The following is a 22,164-nucleotide window of genomic DNA, read 5'->3' as shown; positions in this document are numbered from 1 at the left end:
TGCTGTTATTTATGAGAAAGCTGTCAGCTCTCAACAACAAAGCGCCCTGCCACCGGTCACTAGCCCCCTGGGGCGGGACGCGCTCGCCGCCGCTCCCTGGGTGATGCTCTCTCGGAGCCGCACCTGCGGCGCAGCACGCCCCGCCTCTACCCCGGCAGGCCCCGCCCTTCGCTCCGGCCCCGCCCCCCGCCCCCCGCCCCCCGCCCCCGCCCCCGCCTCCGGCGCCGACGCGAGCCGAGCGGACGTCTCGCGAGCTTCCACGTACACACTGCAACGCCTCTCCCCGCGGCCGGGGGAGAGCACATCCGGGTTGCTGGAGCAGGTGCCTCAGGCCCCGCCCCCTCTCCCCAGGCTTTCGCCCCACTTCCGGCCGTCTCAGGCCTTTTCCGCCCGAACCCTGCCGGCCTTACCTCTGCCCCGTAGGTCGTTCGTGGCGCCGGGCCCTGGTCCCTTCGCACCGCTCGCCGGCGCCCAGCGGCTCGCCCCCGCGTCCCGAATCCCTCCGAGGCTCGGAGCGGCTCTGCCGTGCGTCTTCGCGGGCCTCCCGGGGCCGAGGCCTGCCGCGCGCGGGAGTCCGCGCAGACCCGACCCCGCGCCTCCCCGCAGCTCCGTTGAGGCCGCCGCCGTCGCCTCGGGATGCCGGGGCCGGGGTCCGCGCAGCGCTGGGCGGCCGCCGCGGGCCGTTGGGGCTGCAGGCTGCTCGCGCTGCTGCTGCTGCTGCTGCTGCCGGGGCCCGGCGGCGCCTCAGAGATCACCTTCGAGCTGCCGGACAACGCCAAGCAGTGCTTCTACGAGGACATCACGCAGGGCACCAAGTGCACCCTCGAGTTCCAGGTACTCCGTGCTCTGCCAGCGCGGGGCCCCCAGGGCGCGGCTCCAGGGTCCGGGCCGCCGCCCGCTGGCTGACTCCCTCCTGTCTAGGTTTTTCCGTTCTTTGGCTGAGCCCGGAATCCCCTCTAGCGAGCTGATGTGGGGCGTTTGCCTTTCCTGTTCTAACCGTGGGGCGAGAGCCATTTTAGACCAGATAGGAAAATACGTGAATTCCAGAAATGCTTCGTGTCGCTGTGACTTCTTCCTTCCACGCTCGAATGCCCTTCACTTTAACGCCTGTTGAACTTTCTCCTTACCAGACTCTCCTTTTAACAAAAGTTCTGTTCTCTGGTGCTCAGTGTCCCGGCCGTTCCTCCCACTGATTCCACACCTCCGCTCTGATCAGATCGGAAGTACTGCCAATACCCCATTCCACTGCTTTTCACTTTCTCCATTGATGCTATTAGGACTTTGGTTGATTCTGTCCCTGTCACAGGAAGAGCTCCCCTCGAGGTTGAATGACCACCTGCCAAAGGTGTAGAACGAAGAGCTGTGATAAATGAGAGGCCCCTTTTCGTTTGGGGGATTTTATAGAAAACAAATTTTCTTTCTTTCCTTCTTTCTTTCAAGATTTTTATTTATTTATTTACTCATGAGAGATAGAAGCAGGCTTCCCGTGGGAAGGACCCTGGAATCACAACCTGAGCCAAAGGCAGTCGCTCAACCACTGAGCCACCCAGGCGTCCCAGAAAACACACTTTAATGGAATGTAGTTTCTTACGTGTGTGAAACACTCTTTATTTCCATCTTTCTCGGTAGCTGACTTAACATAGCAGAGCAGCTGTTGAGTGGTAGGTGCTGATGATACAAAAGTGGTTTGAGTGGTTTGGGTCACTGCCATCCTTGATTCCCCACCCATTGTACCCTTTTAGTTGTACCTGCTCATTCATTGAAACTGTGCTTTAAGAGCAGAAAATAGGGAGAAGCAGTCTGATCTTTGAGATCAATGAGGGCTTCCTTTAGGAAGTGATTTTAAGCTGAATTATAAAGGATCAGTGGTTAATGCTTTGGTATGGGGAGTGCGGGAATACCCATTGCAGGAGTGACTGGGTATTTGAGGACCATCGAAATCCAGTATAGTTGGGAATAAGGAGTCAGAGGGAGGGAGGTCAGGGGCCAGACCATGTGCCATGCTGGCCTAGTTAAGAATTTTGGTTTTTCGTAAGAGCATAGGAAAGCCGTCAAAGGGTTGTAAGCAGTGCAGTGCTGAGATCCAGGTACTTTTGGTAGCTGTATGGATATTAACTTGTGCAAGTAGAGTGTGTGTTAGAGTAGCTGTAGAAGACTGATGAGGAGACTACTGTAGTTGTCCAGGCTTCTAGCGTGGTAGCTGTGAGGAAGGAGAATGTGAAGGGGGGATGCCTGGGTGGCTCAGTGGTTGAGCATCTACCTTGGGCTCATGTGATCCTAGGGTCCTGGAATCGAGTCCTGAATCAAGCTCCTTGCAGGGAGTCTGCTTCTCCCTATGCCTGTGTCTCTGCCTCTCTCTATGCATCATCAGTCAATCAATTATACATACATACATACATGCATTAAATAAATAAATAATATATAAATAAATCTTTAAGAAAAAAGTAAAGGGATTGGAGAGAAGTTAGTAAGTGAAATCAACAGGACCTCATGATGATTTGGCTATTGGTAGTAAAGAGAGGGAGGCTACAGATCACCCTTCAGTTTGTTTAACTTCACGGACTGGAGCCATGGACAGAAAAGAAGAGAATAGGAATTGTAATATAAAAATATGAGTGTATTTCAAGTGTCAGCATCAGACACTGTGCTTGGTGCTGAGAATACTACCACTTCTATTCTGGGCTAAAAAAAAAAATAGCATCTGTTACGTAGCAGACAGTATGCTAAGTATTTCAGGTATGTTACTTAATTCTCAGGACAACTCGATATAGGAAATAGATGTAGTACTTCTGTTTTACTTATGAAGCTGAGGCTTTGAAAGCTTTAAACCCAAGGCCACAAAACTTAGCAAGTAGCAGAATCAGTATGCAGTCCCAGAGTAAATTCTTAATTCCTTTATTATATGTACCACATCATAGAGATGTTGCCGTGGGAGCAACTGAACTTGCCCTCTGGGAGCTTCCATGAACACACATGCAGTGTTCAATGCAACAGCGACAGTGCAGGCTGGGTACAGTGCTGGCCAAACAGGGAGGGATCGTCAAGGGAAAGGTGGCTGAGCTCATGTTTGAGCTTTGTCTAGGAGAAATAGGCATATTTCTACAAGATGGCATAGGGGAAAGGGCAGCGTAGGCAAGTAGATGATGTTTATGAGACTCAGTTCCTGAAAACAGCTTGAGCCCACACTGAAATACAGTAATAGTGCCGCTTTGTAACTGTGGGTCCAGGGGCTTTAGAGGTTTGTCAGCATTGTTAATTGGTAATAGTGATATTGATGATTTACACCTGGCCTTGGTGACGCCCTGCCTGCCCCCCCCCCCCCCCCAGTGCTGTTGAGACTGGTTATATAGCAGGAATACATCTATGTGACCAGCCAGATAGAAAAAACCCAGCCAAGCCTCAATTTGGGACTTGCTAGTTGCAAGATGTTTCTTGCACACTTGGGTAGTTCACAGTCTGAGAATCTGTGTCTGGCTCAATCTCCAATCTTCACAGAGGGAGCACAGAAGAACCCACTCCTAACCTCCCAACCTCTTTCTGTAAGACAGCTTTCGATTCTGATAGTTTATATTCTTTTCCTGTAACAAGCTGTAGATTTGTAAGCATTGTCATTTTGGGTCCTGATTCTGTAGCAGACAAGACCTGTTTAGCCTGCTGCTGTTCGTGCAGGTGTAAAACAAAGACTGGTTCAGAGAACTTCTGGCAGTCTGCTATTTTTGGAACACAGAGTAAGAGAGGTGAGGCTCCCTTGAAGGAGGTGCAGAGGAGTGGTACAGCATTGTTAACAGGTTTGGATTTTTCTGTAGGCCACAGGAATTGTGAAAGGTTTTAAGGGGATGGGGAGGTGGGGAGGTTGCCCCTCCTCCCCCAGACACGTGAGGAGAGGTGGCACTACTGACATCCAGAGGATGGAAACCCAAAAGGCTGCTGAATGTGCTGCAATGCACAGGGCAATACAGCCCCTTACCACAAAGAATTATCCAGCCTTATGTTAGCTGAGGCTGAGAACCCCTGGGTTAGAGAGAAGAGAGATCAGGTTGTGGGAAAACCTTTTAGGAAGCTGTGGCTTTAGTCTTGTCTAGACTGTGGATTAGGAATGGAAGAGATGGCTGAATTTGAGAGAGGTGGTAATGTCAATGTGAGAGCTGGACAGTTACGGACACTTAGTTCAGGATGATTCCTGGTCTCTAATTTACGTGACCAGACAGATTATGAAGGCTTCTCATTTTTATCTGAAACAAGATGATTTGTTTTAAAGGTTGATGGAGGAAAAGTGACATGGTGATCAGTTCTGGTCCTGTTCAGTATGTGTACATATTTGATTATTCAGAGTACAGCAGCCAAGCGTGAACACTTGGGTATATAAAAATGAAGTCATGATCTTCACCCAGAGGAAAGGTTGTTGACATTTGGAGAAGTGGTAAATGCCCAATTGTTAAGACACATTTTATGTCGAAACATTATATCCATATGTTAATATTTACATATTTTTGCAGCTTCCTAAGTACATAATTATATTTCATTTAATTATCAAGGTGATCTGGTGACATAGTACAGTTGTTCATCCTGTCTCCTAAGTGACAAAAGGTCACATTAGCAGCCAGTCCTTTGAAGTGCAGTTTGATCCCTGTTCTATGGACCTAGAATGTCAATACTATGCTAATGGAAAGAGTTCAAGCCTGAAAGTACAAACTTGTGGCCTTCCCCCATCTCGGAGTGGTTGGGAACCCTCTGAACCACGAGTCTTTTCCTTACATCTTTCCCAGCTTTTCACCCTGTGCCTTTTCCTTTCCTACCTGTCCCTCCCTCCCTCTCCCCACTTTTCTCCCTGACTACTGCACCTGTCCCTGCTACCTCAGGAGAGATCTCCCTCTGCTTCTTCTGTGCAACCCAAGTGGCCTATAAATTGTAAGTGATTAAGCATAAGCGCTTGAAAAACAGCTCTAGAATCCTCTTGAGAACATTTCATTTATCCCCTGGCTTTCCTTTCAAACGTGCTTGCCCGAAAACACAAGCTCTCCAGATAAGCAGAAGATGTGTTTGCTTTTGTTTTGTCTGGTTTTGTTTTTGCTTTAATCACAAGTATACAAACAATATGGTTTAGTCCTTGATGTTTCTCAGGGAAACAAGCTTAAAATAATGGTAATACTCTTAGACTAGCCCACAAGTCTGTTCAGTTCATAATGTAGTTCAAAACAAAATATGTGTCACATTCCATGTAACTGACCTATAGCATCACTGAAGAAACAAATCTGACTGTAATTTGGCAATCAAATGAGTTAAAGTTCTCTGATAGAAACATGCTTGGGGTGTTAAGCCAAGGACTGACCTAATTCACCACCTCACCGCACTGTGCGTGTGTACTTGGATGGTGCTGATAGGAAACTAGGAGAGAACATTTGGGGAGGGAAAATACTCTAGACGATGAGCTTAAGGGTCATGAGTATGACTTTGGAATTCAGGTTCTGCCTCCGCCTTTTGCTAGATGAGCAGTCTTGGGGAGGTTGCTTATCTTAACTCTGTTTCTCAGTTTGTGAAATGGAGGGTGAAAACCCTCTCTTGTAGGGTCATTGGGCAAAGCAATTGATATAAGACACCTCCCTTAATTAGAACAGTCATCTGGCTGATTAGCTAGTTCCCTCCTTCCTGTCATGAGGAAATTTGTTCAGTTTCTATAAAGCTTTAGTTAAACGGACATGTGCCTCTTACATTCCATCCACTGCTGGAAATTAAAAAATGTAAAATTGCCTGTGTGATAGGAAAGTCTGTTGCCCATAGCCTTATTGTTATTTTAAGAGGAAATTTGGTTACTCTCTCAAACTTGTTACTTGCAGTGATATCTTCCTTTTTCCTCTCTCTCTTTATAGGTGATTACTGGCGGTCACTATGATGTAGACTGCCGATTAGAAGATCCCGATGGTAATGTGTTGTATAAAGAGATGAAGAAACAGTATGATAGCTTTACCTTCACAGCCTCCAAAAATGGGACATACAAATTTTGTTTTAGCAATGAATTTTCTACTTTCACACACAAAACCGTGTATTTTGATTTTCAAGTTGGAGAAGACCCACCTTTGTTTCCTAGCGAGAACCGAGTCAGCGCTCTTACCCAGGTAAATAAAAAGTCAGCTATATAGCGGTGTGGTTGAAGAGGGGGAAAGCATAAATTAATGTGCATTCACTATTGATGAACACAGAATTTTGAGACTTCTACACAATTTTTAAGATCTATCTTAATTCTTACAGTAGATTAAAAGCATTTCACAGAGAACTTAGGGCATGTTTGGATCCACTGCTGGACTCAGCAGTTAAGTGCCTGCCTTTGGCCCAGGGTATGATCCTGGACTCCAGGATCGAGGCCCACATCAGGCCTCCCCTGCAGGGAGCCTGCTTCTCCCTCTGCCTGTCTGTCTGTCTCTCTCTATCTCTCATGAATAAATAAATAAAATCTCTAAAAAAAAAAAAAAAGACAATCGTTAAAAGAGTTTATGAACTTTTCAGTTTGAAGAAAATAAGCCTTAAAATAGGAGGATCACTTCAATGGGAAAGGAAGTTGAGGAAGACTGGATAGTGCTCTGGCATTCTGAAACATTTGTTTTTAGTTCATGGAGGAATGTGAATTCATAACCTGGCAGGTTGCTATAACTGGAAACAAAATAATGCCTTTAATGATAAATAAATATGCCACAGGGTAGTGTTAAACCAGGATTTAGTGTTAATTCACGCTGCTATTAGAATAATGTTTGATGTAACTTAAAGTAAAATACTAATGATTAGTAGGAAGTCATCTAACAAATAGTTAAAGGGCACCGGGTGGCTCGGTTGGTTGGGGTGGTTAGCTCTTGATTTCGGCTCAGGTTGTAATCTCAGGTCTTGGGATAGAGCCCTGCATCAGGCTGCATGCCAGGCGGGATGTCTGCTTAAGGACTCTCTCTCCCTCTGCCCTTCCCCTCTAAATCCTCTAAATAAATAAATAAATAAATAAATAAATAAATAAATAAATAAATAGATGATAGATAGATAGATGGATGGATGGATGGATGGATAGATAGATAGATCTTTAAAAAAATAATTAAGGTAAAGGTAGATTGGATTTTATTTTGAGGAAGACCTTAATGACAAAAAGATAAGGAAAGAAGTTCGAAGTCAATGAACAGATGCTGCTCAGGTGATAAAAACGGCTATTTTCAGTTTTAATATAGTCTGAGCTTAGATTGTATCTAAAAGATACTCAATATTCAGAGGAATTACTTTTAATCCCCTTTTGTTAGAACCTTAAATTAGGTATTACATTGTTCCTGGGTTCTAGTTAGTCTGTTGGCAAAGTCATGTGGTGATAGAGGCAGTTTTTAATAATATGTAAGAGCCTTAATTCATAGACCTACTGTGAGCATTAGCAGGATGTATTCACTTGCTCTTACTTTCAGAAATGTTCTCTTATGTTAGCATCCTGTATGAATGGCACTTTGCTTTGTAAAAAGATTTTTCATTGGGACCCTTGATTATAACTTAACCTTTGTGAGTTTTAATGGTATAAGAAGGTAGCTTACCCTAAAAAACCTTAATAGGTAAAAGGAATGAGTGGTAATACAGCAGTTAGTATCTGTTAATCTCCTTTATTAATATTACATTTCTTTACTTTAGGCTTATTTTTCTCCTTAGCTAATAAGTCGCTGTGGTAGCGATACTTACAAAGCAGCTGTTCACACCTTAAAGTAGAGAAAATTACCAGCTGGTAAATGCAGAAAACGTATAGAGTTGTAAATCACCATTTTTCACCTATTAATAAAATAATGGATCTAGGGTAGACTGTGATAACTGGTCACTGCTAAAACCCTAGGTGAAAGGCTGAGGAGGAGATTTACAGTGACTGGATCAGACCAATATCACCTAAATCTAATGACTGTTCCAGATGGAGAGAGAATGGGGCATTGTGTATCTTCTGATAATATGCATTATCGAAGTATGCAACATTGCCCAGGAGGTGTTCCTACCCAGAGCACTACATCTGAATTCCTTCAAGTCTCTTGCTCCAACTAGAAGTGGATAAGAAAAACATAAGATGGAGGAACACCGTGAAGATACAGTCAGGAAAATCTAGGAAGTGGAAATGCAGCAGGACAAAGGACCCGATTTCTTCAACAGATGGGAAGGGAATAAGCAGGAAGAGAACCTAAAGATTCAAAGAGACTTAAAAGACACATCAACCAAATGATTGTGTCAAAGTTGTTTGGATTCTGATTTGGAAATAACTTTTGAAATATTTGGGGAAATTTGAACATTATATTGAAAACTTTAAATATTTTTTATTATTTTATATGTTGATAATGCTACTGGGGTTATATAGTGTTGCCTTTCAGAAATAATTATAAAGTATAAGAGTATTACTGAAATGGTAACACACCAGAGAGCTGCCTTAAGTTAATTGCAACAGGGAGGAAAATAGGAAAATACATGTTGGTGAAACAAGGTTAGCCATCCGTTAATTACTGACATGACCCCTCATTGTACCGTGCTCTTCTGGACATTGCCACCTAGAGTTTCCCTTTTTCCCTACATTTTCTTTTCTTTTTAAAGATTTTATTTCTTTATTCATGAGAGACACAGAGAGAGGGAGAGGCAGAGACACAGGCAGAGGGAGAAGCAGCCTTCCTACAGGGAGCCCGATGTGGGACTCAATCCCAGAACCCCAAGATCATACCCTGAACCAATGGCAGACACTCAACCACTGAGCCACCCAGGTACCCCCTGCCTACATTTTCTATCTCAAAAATCATATACATCCATGCAATTAGTCCCTTAATTTCTATCATTTTCTTTCATCCAGCACATCTTAACCCTTACTCCATGTTGGGCTTCAGGGAATTGTTAAACATTCAGAATTTGTGTCCTTGCTTTTATGCATACTTCCAGGGTTAGCATGCATACCACTTTAAGAATGCATAGAAAGTAGAGATCTGCCAGAAGCACCTCTGTAGCCTTCTACAACAAATTAGAAATCATTCATTATGGCACAGTTTTGTTAATCTTTGCTTCATAGGGACCTAAACAAAAGGAAGAACAGCAAAAACGTGAGTGTTCTAACAGATCCATGCAGTTTATGGACCACATAATTCTCACTTTCTAGATGTATTTTAATGGAATATTTTTATAAATGATTGCTTTCGTACTTACTTTGGTAGAACTTTATTAAATGCTTGAATTCTTTTCTAGTGTTTATATTCCTTCACTAAAATTAAGGAAAAAAATATTCCCAGAGTCTTTTGAGAGATTCTGTGGATTTATTAGTAAAAAGAGGAAAAAAGTTGTAAAAGTCATAAGCACTTTAGGAGAAATGGGTCCAAATAACTTTGTGATGTAGAGGTCTTATAGTGACTGAGTTGGCTTAATGAGTTTTGGCATCCAAAAGGAGAGAGAGAAGCAGAAAGGAACATTGGAAGATTTGCTAAGATAAACTTCATTTCCTGGAGAATTTTCAGAATACAGGAAAGTAGTTATGTTGACCATCTTTCTCCCCTGCTTTCCACCCTCAGTGGCCCTCATCACTGTCCTGTGTCATAAAAATGTTTTTCCTTTGTATGGCCATACACAAATATGTCAATAGTTCCTTTCTTAATGATAAGGAAAAAAACACTTAGATTATTTTAAAAATTCTTAACACATGGTTTGTGATGGAGAATAAGTATAATTTAATGATAAAGTATATATTTCATCACTAGGATTTTTTCAGCAGTAGAAAAATAATAAACTCTGATGTATATAGAAAAAAAAGTTTAGACACTTAACCTTTCTGAAAGCAGATCGTGTGATCAGTGTGTAAAAAGGTAAGGTGCCACCTGGTGAAGGCTCAGACTGATGACGCATTGAAACTGAAACTTCCATCCTATTGACAGTAGTTCTGTTGGTTTGGTTGATGGCAGGAGAGGGGAGACTTATTTAGCAAATTGGTAAATTAAAACATGAAAGACATTGATGCTCTGACCTATCATGTTCAGACCCAAGTACTTTTAAAATAGTTAACTTTGCCTAATTCAATCTTGTTTTGGTGTCCTACTTGGTTTATTTTTGTAGGTATTTGGGCTTTGGTTTGTATTCTTCTTATCCATCAAATTTACTGACCTGCCATTGTCTTCCTCCTAATTTTTCCTGGTTGAGGAACCTGAACTTGAAACTCTGTAACCGCCAACCTTAACTAGAAAATGTTTCTGCAACTGTTAGCTTAGCGTTTCATCCATCTAGTTAGGACCTTACAGGTGCTGCAGCTATGGCTTCCCAAGTTGGGGGGCAAGTCATCCCAGTGGGGCCGAACAGGAGTGTGGCATTGCCAGGACCACAGGCATACATGAGTAAATGAGCAAGTGCCGGCTGAGTAGTGTGTGCCACTCAGAGGAGGCATTGAGGTCAAATTGAAAGATCAATTGGACATACTAACTGGAACCATTTCTTTTTAGATGGAATCTGCCTGTGTCTCCATTCACGAAGCTCTAAAGTCTGTCATCGACTATCAGACTCATTTCCGTTTGAGAGAAGCTCAGGGCCGAAGCCGAGCAGAAGATCTAAATACCAGAGTGGCCTACTGGTCAGTAGGAGAAGCACTCATTCTCCTGGTGGTTAGCATAGGGCAGGTATTTCTCCTGAAAAGCTTTTTCTCAGATAAAAGAACCACCACAACTCGTGTTGGATCCTAACTACGTTTTGAGAATTGATGCACCATTGCCACCATACTATTGCTGTCCTCTAATTAATTTTAGGTACTGAAGAACTTAACATTGGCAACATTTTTAAACCTTACTCATACACTTGTTGGGGGGGGATGTACAGTGCATATCCCCAAACTGTGGAAAGGACACCTTTTTTTTATTTGTAAAGGTAGAAAAACTTCAGAACTTATTTTGGGCTATTCATGTTAAATAGTCAGCACCAATGATCTTTTCTTGGTTGTTTGTATCTACTCTTCGCACACTAAACTTTGGTATTTTGATTCCTTTTAGCCATTTAACAGTACTTGTCTTATAGGTAGTGGATATTTTAAAAACCTTCAATTCAATGTCTGTGTGTTGTGGAGGAAGAAAATTGCCTTTTAATTGTTTATAGTAAAGTTTTGTTTTTCCGAAAACCAAATGTGATTAACTGTAAGCCCAGGCCCTATTCTGCACTGTTTAATTTGGGGGTGGGGGGAGCCACCATGGAAATGTTAATTAATATTGATATAATTTTAAATTGATGCATCATGGTATAATTTATTTCTTGTTAGCTTGGAAAATGTCAGATTTTTGTTTTTTTTGTGTTTGTTCTATGATTTATAAGCAGATACGTTCTTTTTTTTTTTTCATGAAGACATTCTTACCACAGGGAAAATAGTATGTTTCAATAGCATAACAGTTTATGACAGGCCTTAAAAATCAGACTGTTAAAAGAGGTAGAACAATTCCAGAATAACACAAGATTCTACAGGGGGAGGCAGATGAAATGAGAAAAGTTTTAGTAAGTTATCTGCACATACTACATTTTCAGTACTTTTACAAAGAAAAAAGATCTGTTTAATTTTAACATTTTGATTGGCTGATTCATGCCCTAATGTGGCTTCAATGTCTGAGTCATTCCTGGCTTAAATTAATACTTGTAGTATTTGTATCGTAAAAGTGCCATATATTTTGTCCTGATGACTGTGATGCACTGAGAAGTTTCTTTGTTTTTTTTTTTCTTTCTTTCTTTCTTTCTTTCTTTCTTTCTTTCTTTCTTTCTTTCTTTAATTTTGTTTTGGTTTTTTGGTTTTCATTTGTTGTCTTGCTCATGTAGTTTGTACAATCTGGTTAGCCACCCTAAAATGATTTAAAACTTTAGAATGCCATGTGTTTCTTATTTGATAATCTTCATCAATTGTACTGCATTTAATGAATATTAAACAGTGCATATTCCATACACTATAGGGTTTAGACTGTGTTTGTATTTTATAATTTGCGTAGACTGAGCTGACTGAAATAAGATTTTTGTTCAGGTATTCAGAAGAGAATACAAGACAAATGCAAAACTGTATAGGTGTTTAAAGCTTTTCTGCTGGTAAAAAAAAAAAAAAAAACTACAGCTGCTTTTTGCCATGCCTCCCTCCCCCACCCAAGAGTGATGAGTGCTGAACAAGACTGGCATATTGTAGAGATTCTGATAAGTGGTACGTAGAATGCTGATTAGATAGTATTTCTAGTCATTTATCACTATGGACTGAAAGTTAACTCTTAATGCTAAGCTGTCTCTAGCAGTCTTCAAAAAGCATATACACTTCTGCATATAAGAGCAAAACAGATTCAAGGTCATGCTTACTAATTTCAGATGCCACAGTGTAGCAGGGAATGAACATGTTTTCAGTCCTTTAATTCTAAAATTTCTGAAGACCAAAAAGTGACTCCTTAACCTGTTTATCAGAGGATTAGGAACTGAAGTTTAAGATTCTTGGGTTCTTGTCATGGAATTGTCCTGCAGCTTTATCAGTCTCTCTATATTTAAATTTGAAAATTTTCAACACTGGTGGTAATGTGATCGATAAGCATGGGCATGTTCCATGTTCTTCTCTGGTTGCCTGTCTGCTCTGTCACATTCAGACACTTACCACCATAATTAAGCAGAGTCAGGTATGACCAATGCACCAAGTTTAGCATAGGTAATGCAGTCATTTGTTCTGTGCCTATCAAAACTTCACTAGAATCATACTACAAATAACTTTTGATTTGAAACTATTGAGATCTATTAAATTTTTCGAAATCACCACGGTTAACCTACTGTAGAATAGTAGAGACTTCGTCTAGTCTGTATGTAACTGGTTCAAGTTTGATGGCTGTCTATATTCAACCGAGTATGTATATATAAATGAGAAAATACATCTCTATCCAGACCTAAATGTTAAGAGCTTTTTTTTTCTTCCTCCTACTGTATAATTTGTAGCTCATCTTTTTTCTTTAATCCTTTCATAAGTTGTTGGAACAGTTTGAAGTTCCCAAATATTTATGTTTAGACAGATGGCTCAGAATATATATTTAACATCACTAGCTGTATATATTTTTAAAGTAAAATAAATAATGGAAAGGGACTTGATATACAAGTTTATTACTAAAATTTCAACTGTGTGAAGATCCATTTTAAGATATTACTTTGCTAATAATCAGAACATTCTTTTTTCTATTAAAGAAACAAATGGTTTGTGGTTCACAGCTTTCTTCCTGACTTGATAATCAACTTTGAAAATACAGTGAAGTTTTATTTGAAAGGTTTCATTTAGATCTCTGTACATCCATTTTTGCTTTGGTTTGTAAATGTGTAACATTTATAGTTAAGTAGGACAAAGCAGACCCTATGACTATTGTTTTAAAAAGTTAAGCAAGTTAATATATAAATAATTCAAAGGGGGTTTTCATTTACTTTCGAAAAGAAAAATTTCTCTAAACAGATGTTGGTTCTGCAGGATTGCACCAATCAATTCTTGTAGAATAAAAATAATCTTTCAACAAACCAACTTCGCTTGTCTCTGTCAGGATTTGTCTTTGTAAAGCTCCTTACAAACTTGCAGCTTGGGATACAATTTGTAGCAAGAGAGTGGTGGGGTTTTTTGTTTGTTTGTTTGTTTGTTTTTTAAGTAGGCTCCACACCCAGGGTGGAACCCAGCTCAGGGCTGGATCTCACAACCCTGAGGTCAAGACCTGAGCTGAAATCAAGAGTTGGACTCTTAACCCACCCAGGTGCCCCGAGAGAGTGATTTTTATTTGGTATTTCATTTAAACATCTCAGGGGCTGGCTAAGAAAGATAAAGAAGAGGAATACCACCTTGAAACTACCTCCTTTTTAAACTTTTTGCATTTCTTACTGAAAGGCTGGGTGAATAGGAGTTAAGCCCTCAGTTCCTAAAAAGCCCTTTGTTTTCTTAAGGAAATTAACCTTAGGTTGTTTAATACCAAGTTTCCTCAAGCTTTTTTCTTTCCCTTCATAATGTAGTCGTACGGGACATTCTGGTTCCTGGCCAAAATTCAACAAAAGTAGCAGAGAAGTACCAGTAAATATAGGCTAATATTTATTGAATGCTTACCATGTGTCAGGTGCTGTGCTAAGTATTTTACCTGTATCCACACATTTCATCTTTGCAATAATCTTGTGAATTAAGGATATCCTCCTCATTTCATAGATGAGGAGACAGAGGCATAAATGGGTTAAGGAGCCCTCGTACACCTCAGTAATGAGCAGAGGCAGTGTGACCATAGCAGTCTGGCTCCAGAGCCTCTCCTCCAACCACTGTAGCACTGCCTTACAAGCACCAATTAAGGGTAGATTTCAGAAGGCTTAGCTATCTTGATTTCAGTATAGCTCAACAGAAGTTCAGGGCTTTGGCTTTAGAGTCACAGCCAAGTTCAGATTACAGTTGTATGACCTCACACAAATGATTTTAACAACTATTTCTGTTTCTTTATCACTAAGGTAATATCTACTATAATGAGAATCAAATGAGGTGTTTATGAAACACTTAGGATCAGTGCCTATCAAATATAAGCACTTAATAAATAGCTATATTTTTCTCATGGGTCAAATTCTAGTCTCTTGATCTTTAGTTTCCAAAGTTTCTACTGTAGGTTCTATTCATATGGCTCTTAAGTAATATGTAACACAAACGTGAAAGCATTCATCGATCATGTACTCAGTAGTCTGCTAGAAGTTTCAAAAATGAATAAGATAGTCTTGACCACCGGGAACTTAGTTGAGGGAGACAGGATAGCTCTATGAGCAACTTATATTCCATAAGTAGTGAAGCGGAATCGACTGGGAGAGTCTTTAGACATTCTAGGATGCTAGATGTGAAAGAGAATATATGGATCAGAAGACTTACTCCCGAGAAAGGAGTTTAACATTGTCTCCTCATAGGGGAACCCGTGGTTGTCTCGCTAGGCCAGTGATTAAGTGGATTAATCTCTAATTCAGGGATATGGACTATTAGCCAGTCTCCATTGCTTCATATTGAAAAAAACTGTTCTTTAACTTTGTTAATAATAAAAGTGTTGTTTGATCAAACTTCTCTGTCATGGTTGTTTCCAGATTCTGGGGGAAAATACAAGGATGTTATCTGTAAACTAGCAAATGTGCTGTCTTTCAGTTCCCATTTCTCCATTTTATCCATAAGATATTAGAAGTGATCATATTACTTGGCTGGAATCAAGATATATAGAAGTAACACTGGTCTGGCACAATCTGTTTTAGTGATGTTAATTACTAGATGTTAATTACTATTCCTTTAAAAAGAAAAGGCAACACCAGAATTTGAGAATTAATGGTTCAAAGAGTAAAATCCACTCAATCCCACCATCCACCTAGATGTATTTTGGTTACCTTTATAGATATTTGTATGTATTTTAAAGAACTGGTTTTATATTCCCTGAATCAAATTTTAAACAAATTTTAAACATAAAATTGTGAAATTGACATAATACAGAAGTTATTAAATATGTATAATTTAAAGAGAACATAAAGCACACGTTCATATAACCAATGCATAGGTTAAATGCAACATTGCCAGTACCATAGAAGGCTTCTGTGTGTCCTTTCTTGATCACATCCTGAACTTCCCCACTAGACATAACGATGTTTGGCTGGTAATAGAAATAATTTTCTTATTTTTCTTTTTTTTTTTTTACCAGTTACGTGTAGTAGTTCTTCTCAAACTACTTTTTTTTTTTTTAGATTACTTATTTGAGCAGGAGTGGAGGGTCTTCCGTGGACTTCCAGAAAGTGGTGGGGCGTGCACCACCTTCTTCCCAGGTGCACCTCAGTTACAGTCACTGGTAACGAGAGATTGGAGGCCTCGAGTGTATTAGCCCGGAGCCAGCAGTTCCACGTCACTGCCCCTTTGCCAAGCCTATGTGCAATACCCCCTCGGTGCTTTAGTGCGAGAAGCCCATTCCAAGAAGCATGGGGATGTCCTCTTTAGGTTTTAGGAGTTAGGATCAAGGCCAGGGAAAAACTGGCCTGTGGCTTTTTTTTTTTTTTTTTTTTTTTTTTTTTACATTTATCTTTACCATTTTACCTGTGTATATCCTTTTAGTTCCTGAGTGACTGAAACACCAATACTTTCATGACTTTTTAATTTGCACTTTATTTTTTTCCTTCCACAATTGTTCTCTGGACAGCTGTGGGTATGAGTGCTGGAGCTCGGTGAGGAGAAGCGCCCTGTCCATCCTCTATCCCCAGCCCTCCTCCCCCACTTTCCAGCCTGCTGTTCCAAGAGCTCAAGGGAGGTGGAATTCACAGGCCAGGGAGCATCTTTTATTTATTTATTTATGTTGCCCAACAGAACTTGATTGTAAATAAAAAAGAAATCTGTTACATACTTTAAAAAAAAATAAAAGATTACTTATTTGAGAGAGAGCATGAAGGGGGGCAGGGCAGAGGGAGAGGGAGAGAGAAACTTTAGCATATTCTGTGCTGAGTGAGGAGCCGGATGAGGGGCTCCCACCCTATGACCTTGAGATCAGGACCTGACCCAAAACCAAGAGTCAGGCACTTAAGTGACTACACCACCCAGGCGCCCCTGAAACCACTTTTTAAAAAAAACTTCCAAACCATCACAAGCTGATCCTTGTAAATACAAAATCACATGCTTGAATATTTTGGCACTATTAAATTACTATTAGCCTTTTAACTGCCTACTTTCTAGGCATATTTCTGTTCTCTTTTTGTGCTTATCCCTTCTTCAACCAGTAACAGTTCAGTATGGCCTTGTAGACCACACTTTGAATAGTCCTGAAGTTTATGCTCCTTAAAGATAGTCTAAGAAAAATATCAGGCAAAAGTAAACTTCAGTAAAGTTCTTTTTTTTTTTTTTTTAAGATTTTATTTATTTGAGAGAGATGGTGAAAGAGCATAAGCAGGGGGGAGTGGCAGAGGGAGGGGAGAAGCCAGCTCCCTGCTGAGCCTGATTTGGGGCTCCATCCCAGGACCCTCAGATCATGACCTGAGCCAAAGGCAGATGCTTAACCAACTGAGCCACCCAGGGTCCCTTTAATGAAGCTTAATAGAGTATTAGATCCTATTTAATAATTAGAATAGTACATGTATTTTCCTTTGACTGTTTTGCTAAGTCATCCCTGTTGATGCTCATGGCTGTGGTGGTTTTCTCTTACTGTGTATCTGTCCATTATATGAGGACACTGCAGTGTGTGTCTCTTCTGCTGTGCTAGCACCTAGACTGTCACAAAGTGATGAACATTTTTTTTAAAGATTTTATGCATTTGAAAGAGAGAGTGAGCATGAGCAGGAGGGGAGGAGCAAAGGGAGGAGGGAGAAGCAGGCTCCCTACTGAGCAGGGAGCCCAGCAAAGGGCTCTATCTGACCTGGGAACCCAGAGGATCATGACGTGAGCTGAAGGCCGACACTTACCCAGCTGAGCCATCCAGATGCCCCTCAAAGAACATTCTTACATATCTCTCCTATTGCATATGTGTAGGATCTCTCGAGAATACATCCAGGAGTAGAACTGTTTGCATACGAAGTGTGTATCTTCACCTCCACCTGGTCCTAACTAACTCTTCTCATAGCAATCGATGCCTTGACAGCAGCTATGGGAAGGCTCTGCATTTGGTATTCTCAGACTTGAAGATTTTGGAAAATCTCCAGGGCATAAAATGAAAAGGCAAAACTAAAGAATTTGAGAAATAATAATGCAAAGAATACAATCCACCATAATCCCACCATTTTAATGTATTTCAGTTACTTTTTTAGAGCCATGTATATGTTGTGAAAGACAACATTTGTCATTTGTGTATTTGACCTCAGTGTTGTGTAATTTGCATTTCCATGAGATTCATTTGTTTACTCCTGGCTTTGCTTACCCTTTGATTTTCTTTTATAAAGTCCCTGTTCAAATCTTTTGCTTGTTTTAAAAAATGGGATTGTTCGAGACTTTTTTGGTTAACAGGACGCCCTTATAAATTCAGGAGGCCAATCCTTTGGTTATAACTTTCAAATATTTTCTCAGTCTGTTTATCTTTCTGATCCTAATGAAATGTTTCAGTTTTCTTCTGTATTGTTGGTATTTTTATGTCTTGCTGAAGAAATTCGTCTCCATCTTGGAGTCATGATTATCTTCTTTTGTACTGTGTTCTAAAATATGTACAGTTTTATGTTCTATAGGATAAGGTAAATAACATGGTTATTATTATTTTTTTAATTCCTTGAAAACTCATTTTTCTCTGTTGATTGCCGTACCAGTTCTGTCATCTATCTATAAATGCCCATTTTACCTGAGTCTGTTTCTGGGCTCTTCATTGTTACATTGGTCCATCTCTCTGTACATCAGTAACATATTGCCTTAACTACAACAAATTTTAAAATTCTCGATGTCTGGTAAAACAAGTCTTTATACCTTTTTCTCCAAGATTTGAGCTGTCATCTATCCTTTGCATATTTGTACAACGTTTGGAATTAATGCAACTTTCTTTCTTTTTTTTTTTAAGATTTTATATATTTATTTGAGAGAGACTGACTGAGAAAGAGCACAAGCCAGTGGGGAGAGGCAGAGGAGAAGCAGATGCTTAACCAACTGCACCTCCCAGGCACCCCAGTGCAAGTTTCAACTAAACAAAATATTCCGTCACACTTCTGTATTACTGTCATGGATATTTAGCTCATGTTCTCAACTTTCTAGTCATATATATATATATATATATATATATATATATATATATATATATATCCATCCACCTGGATGGCTCAATAGGTTAAGTATCTGCCTTCAGCTCAGGTCATGATCTCAGTATCCTGGGATCAAGGCGCACATCAGGCTCTCTGCTCAGCAGGGAACCTGTTTCTCCCTATTTCTTTCAAATAAATAAATAAAATCTTAAAAACCTGTAGATATCCTTCTAAATGCTACTTTAGCTGTATGTTCATTTATCTATGCTCTGTGACAAGTATCTGACCATCAATCTACCCATCTAAAAACAGCGTTCTTCTATTATGACCCAGTACCTATGGGTCTAGAGTCAGCCCACGGCTTAGCTGGGTCCTTGTTCAGGGGCTCACAAGGCTTCATCAGGTAGGTTCTCAGCTGGAGCTTGGGGCCCTTTTCCACACTCATCGGGTTGTTGACAAAATCCAATTCCTTGCAGCCCTCCGCCACTAGAGGCTGCCTCTCCATATAAGTAGATCATGTCTTGACTGCTGCTTCCAAACCATCAGGAGAGACTCTGCTTGGAGTCTCTTTCAGATAGGCCAGCCAGGGTTCACCTGATTAGGTCACAACCACCCATGATCTTCCTTTTGACTAACTCAACACCAGCAGAATAGGAACAGTAATTGCATCTCCAGAATCTTTTCACCTTTGCCATATCTGTTGGTAAGAAGCAAGTTAATAGGTTCTGCCCTCACGAGGGGATGGTTATGGGGATGAGGAGGGAATGCAGAGGCCACCTAGAAATTCTGCCTTTCATAAACTCCATTCCTACATGTCTAGGTATCTGTTTTAGTTACTTATTTCAAAGAATTTTCTGATTTCATCATTACTTGTAACTTGACCCACAGACATTATTTGGAAGTATAGTTCTTAATTTCCAGAGATAGCTATCTAAGCTGTAATTGCAATGTTATTGGAGAACATATTCTCTGTGTGAGAATTCTTTGACACTTGTTGACGATTGCCTTATGACTCCATTTACTTCCCTCTTAATTTATATGTTGTCGGGCAGCCTGGGTGGCTCAGCGGTTTAGTGCCGCCTTTGGCCCAGGGTGTGATCCTGGAGACCCGGAATCGAGTCCCATGTCGGGCTCCCTGCATGGAGCCTACTTCTCCCTCTGCCTGTGTCTCTGCCTCTGTGTGTGTGTGTGTGTCTCTCATGAATTAATAAATCTTAAAAAAAATTTATATGTTGTCATATATTCTGTATCTTTAAATATAAGTCATTACTATTGTATAGTCAGCATTCATTTAGGTTTCCCCATATATTTGCCATCTTTTTTGCTCTCTGTTCCTTGGCTGTGTCTTTGAGCTACTGTCTGGAATAATTTAGTGCAGTTCAGCTGGTGGCAGATTCACTTCAAAATTTTTTTTTTAATGTCTATATTTTACCTTCATTCTTAACAGGAAATTTTTTCTGAGCCTAAAATTCTCTTTGGGTGAAGATCTTGAAGATCTCTTCCCATTGTCTTCTGGCTTCTGTATCGTTGCTATGAAGAAACCAACTATTAGTCTCTTGTTCATTGAAACTAATGGAATCTTTTTCCTCTGGCTGTTTTCTTTATATTACTTCTCTGCAGTTTTATTATGCTGTGTCTAAGTGATGATTTCATTTTATTTTTCCACTTGGGTTTTGTTTGGCATCTCGGATATGAATCAAATGTGCAACACCTGTACTTGGATTCTCCACCTCAATGTTAGGTGACTCAAGGAGTTCCAGGTGATCCCCTAATGACACATACCCTTTTATCAACGAGTGACTCATTTATTCATTCAAAAACTATTCAGTGCCAAGTATGTTCTATGCTTTTTCCCTAGAAATAGGGATTCACAGATAAACAAGAGCTTCCTGTTTTCTTCCAGGAGACAGACAAATCAGTTTTCATATGAGAGGTTTTTGACCTGGGGTAATTTACCCTTCAAATGACTGACAAGATTTTACATACACCTTCAGTCTTCTGGAGAGTTTGTGGTTTACATCACATTCTGGAAGGAGTCCGTGACTCAAGTACATTTAAAAAATCACTGCTCTATGTGATATTAGAGTAATTTTAGCTTTCTCATATAATAAAAAGATTTAAATTCTACGCCCAATTTGTTATTTATCTTGCATTGTGGGAATTGGAGGGCTGAGTGTTGATTAGCTTTACATGAAATTTCTACCATTCAATAGATGTTTGACTAAATGTCTACTGTGTGCTAGGCAATGGGGGTCCTGACATAAATATGATCATTTCTATCCTCAAGGCATCTGGGCACAGACTCTAAAAGTTATCTTACCTGAAAGTAGTAGTTCTCAAACACTTATGATATAAGAATCAACTAGTCTACTTGTAAAATACTGATTTTCCGCAGGTTCCTTCCTGAGGAAAGTCCCTGAGACTTTGATACAGTAGTTCTAGAATGAATCATAGAAATCTCCCCAAGGATTCTGATGAAGTGTTGTTATACTACATTCTGAGAATAGTAAACTCTTTTGTAATACTATGTGCCTACTGTTCTTTTTTTTTTTTAAGATTTATTTATTCATGAGAGACACAGAGAGGCAGAGACACAGGCAGAGGGAGAAGCAGGCTTCCTGTGGAGAGCCCAGTGTGGGACTTGATCCCAGAATCCCAGGATCAAGACCTGAGTCAAAGGCATTCAACCACTGAGCCACCCAGGTGCCGTGTGCCTGCTGTTCTAGGTTCTACATTCATGCTATATAATTTATTTTCTCCTCCGAACAGTGCTTGACCACCATTGTACCAATTGAGAAACCGAAACACAGAACAGTTAAGTTGGTTTGCAGATAGTCACGGAATTAGCACTAGAACCAGGGTTGGAGGTGCAGGTATCTACAGGGACAGGCTTGTGTCTCCTTGTGTATATGTAGCTTCTCAGTCATGCAGAGATATGTGAAGAGCTTATCCTGACCCTCAGTGGCTCTCATTTCCAGGATCTGTTAAATGTCTGGCTAGTCCACTGGTCTACTGCTCACTTCAAATGAGTCCATGACTCCATGTTGACAGAGATATTTATTTATTTATTTATTTATTCCTCCCAACTTTGCAATTTTTATTACCAGTACCATTAGGAATGGACTTTTATTTTGCCGTCCATGGCAAGTCAAGTTAGCTCTCTCCAGCATTGGAGCTCCTGGCTTTCAGTGTCAGCCTCAGTCTGGTAGCAATGTGGCACCAATGGGGAGTCTGCAGGGGTTGATCAAAATACCTAGGCTCCCACTATTCCTGCCCAAAATTCTCAGGATTTATTTTATAAAATGAATAAGTGATCCTCAATTTGTTGTTTGCCTTTGGTTATTTTCCAGAGTCCTCGGATGATTGTTTTGACCATTTTTTCCGGTTTACTTTTTTTTTTGATGGTGCAGGCAGTGGGGCGGTGAGAGTTGACATCTTCACTCCATCATGACTAAAATCCCACCTATCCATTTTGTCAGGTCTGGGATTTGATTTTACCGCATT

The 22,164-nt window shown here is 40.5% G+C and overlaps 1 protein-coding gene across 1 annotated transcript in view; it reads left to right on the top strand.

Moving 5' to 3' along the window:
- Positions 1 to 347: 347 nt before the first annotated feature.
- LOC140642015 (uncharacterized) overlaps positions 348 to 22,164 on the top strand; it is a 48,057-nt gene continuing 26,240 nt past the window's right edge. The window contains exons 1-3 of the mRNA XM_072842621.1: positions 348 to 834; positions 5,868 to 6,113; positions 10,452 to 10,685. Coding sequence (XP_072698722.1) covers positions 637 to 834; positions 5,868 to 6,113; positions 10,452 to 10,685 — 678 coding nt within the window. The 5' untranslated portion in view covers positions 348 to 636. The remainder of the gene's footprint in view (positions 835 to 5,867; positions 6,114 to 10,451; positions 10,686 to 22,164) is intronic.

This window comes from Canis lupus, chromosome 10, assembly GCF_048164855.1.
Source record: "Canis lupus baileyi chromosome 10, mCanLup2.hap1, whole genome shotgun sequence".
Taxonomy (NCBI): Eukaryota; Metazoa; Chordata; class Mammalia; order Carnivora; family Canidae; genus Canis; species Canis lupus.
Note: the sequence above shows the minus strand (reverse complement) of the source record. Positions and strands in the feature narration are given on the sequence as shown.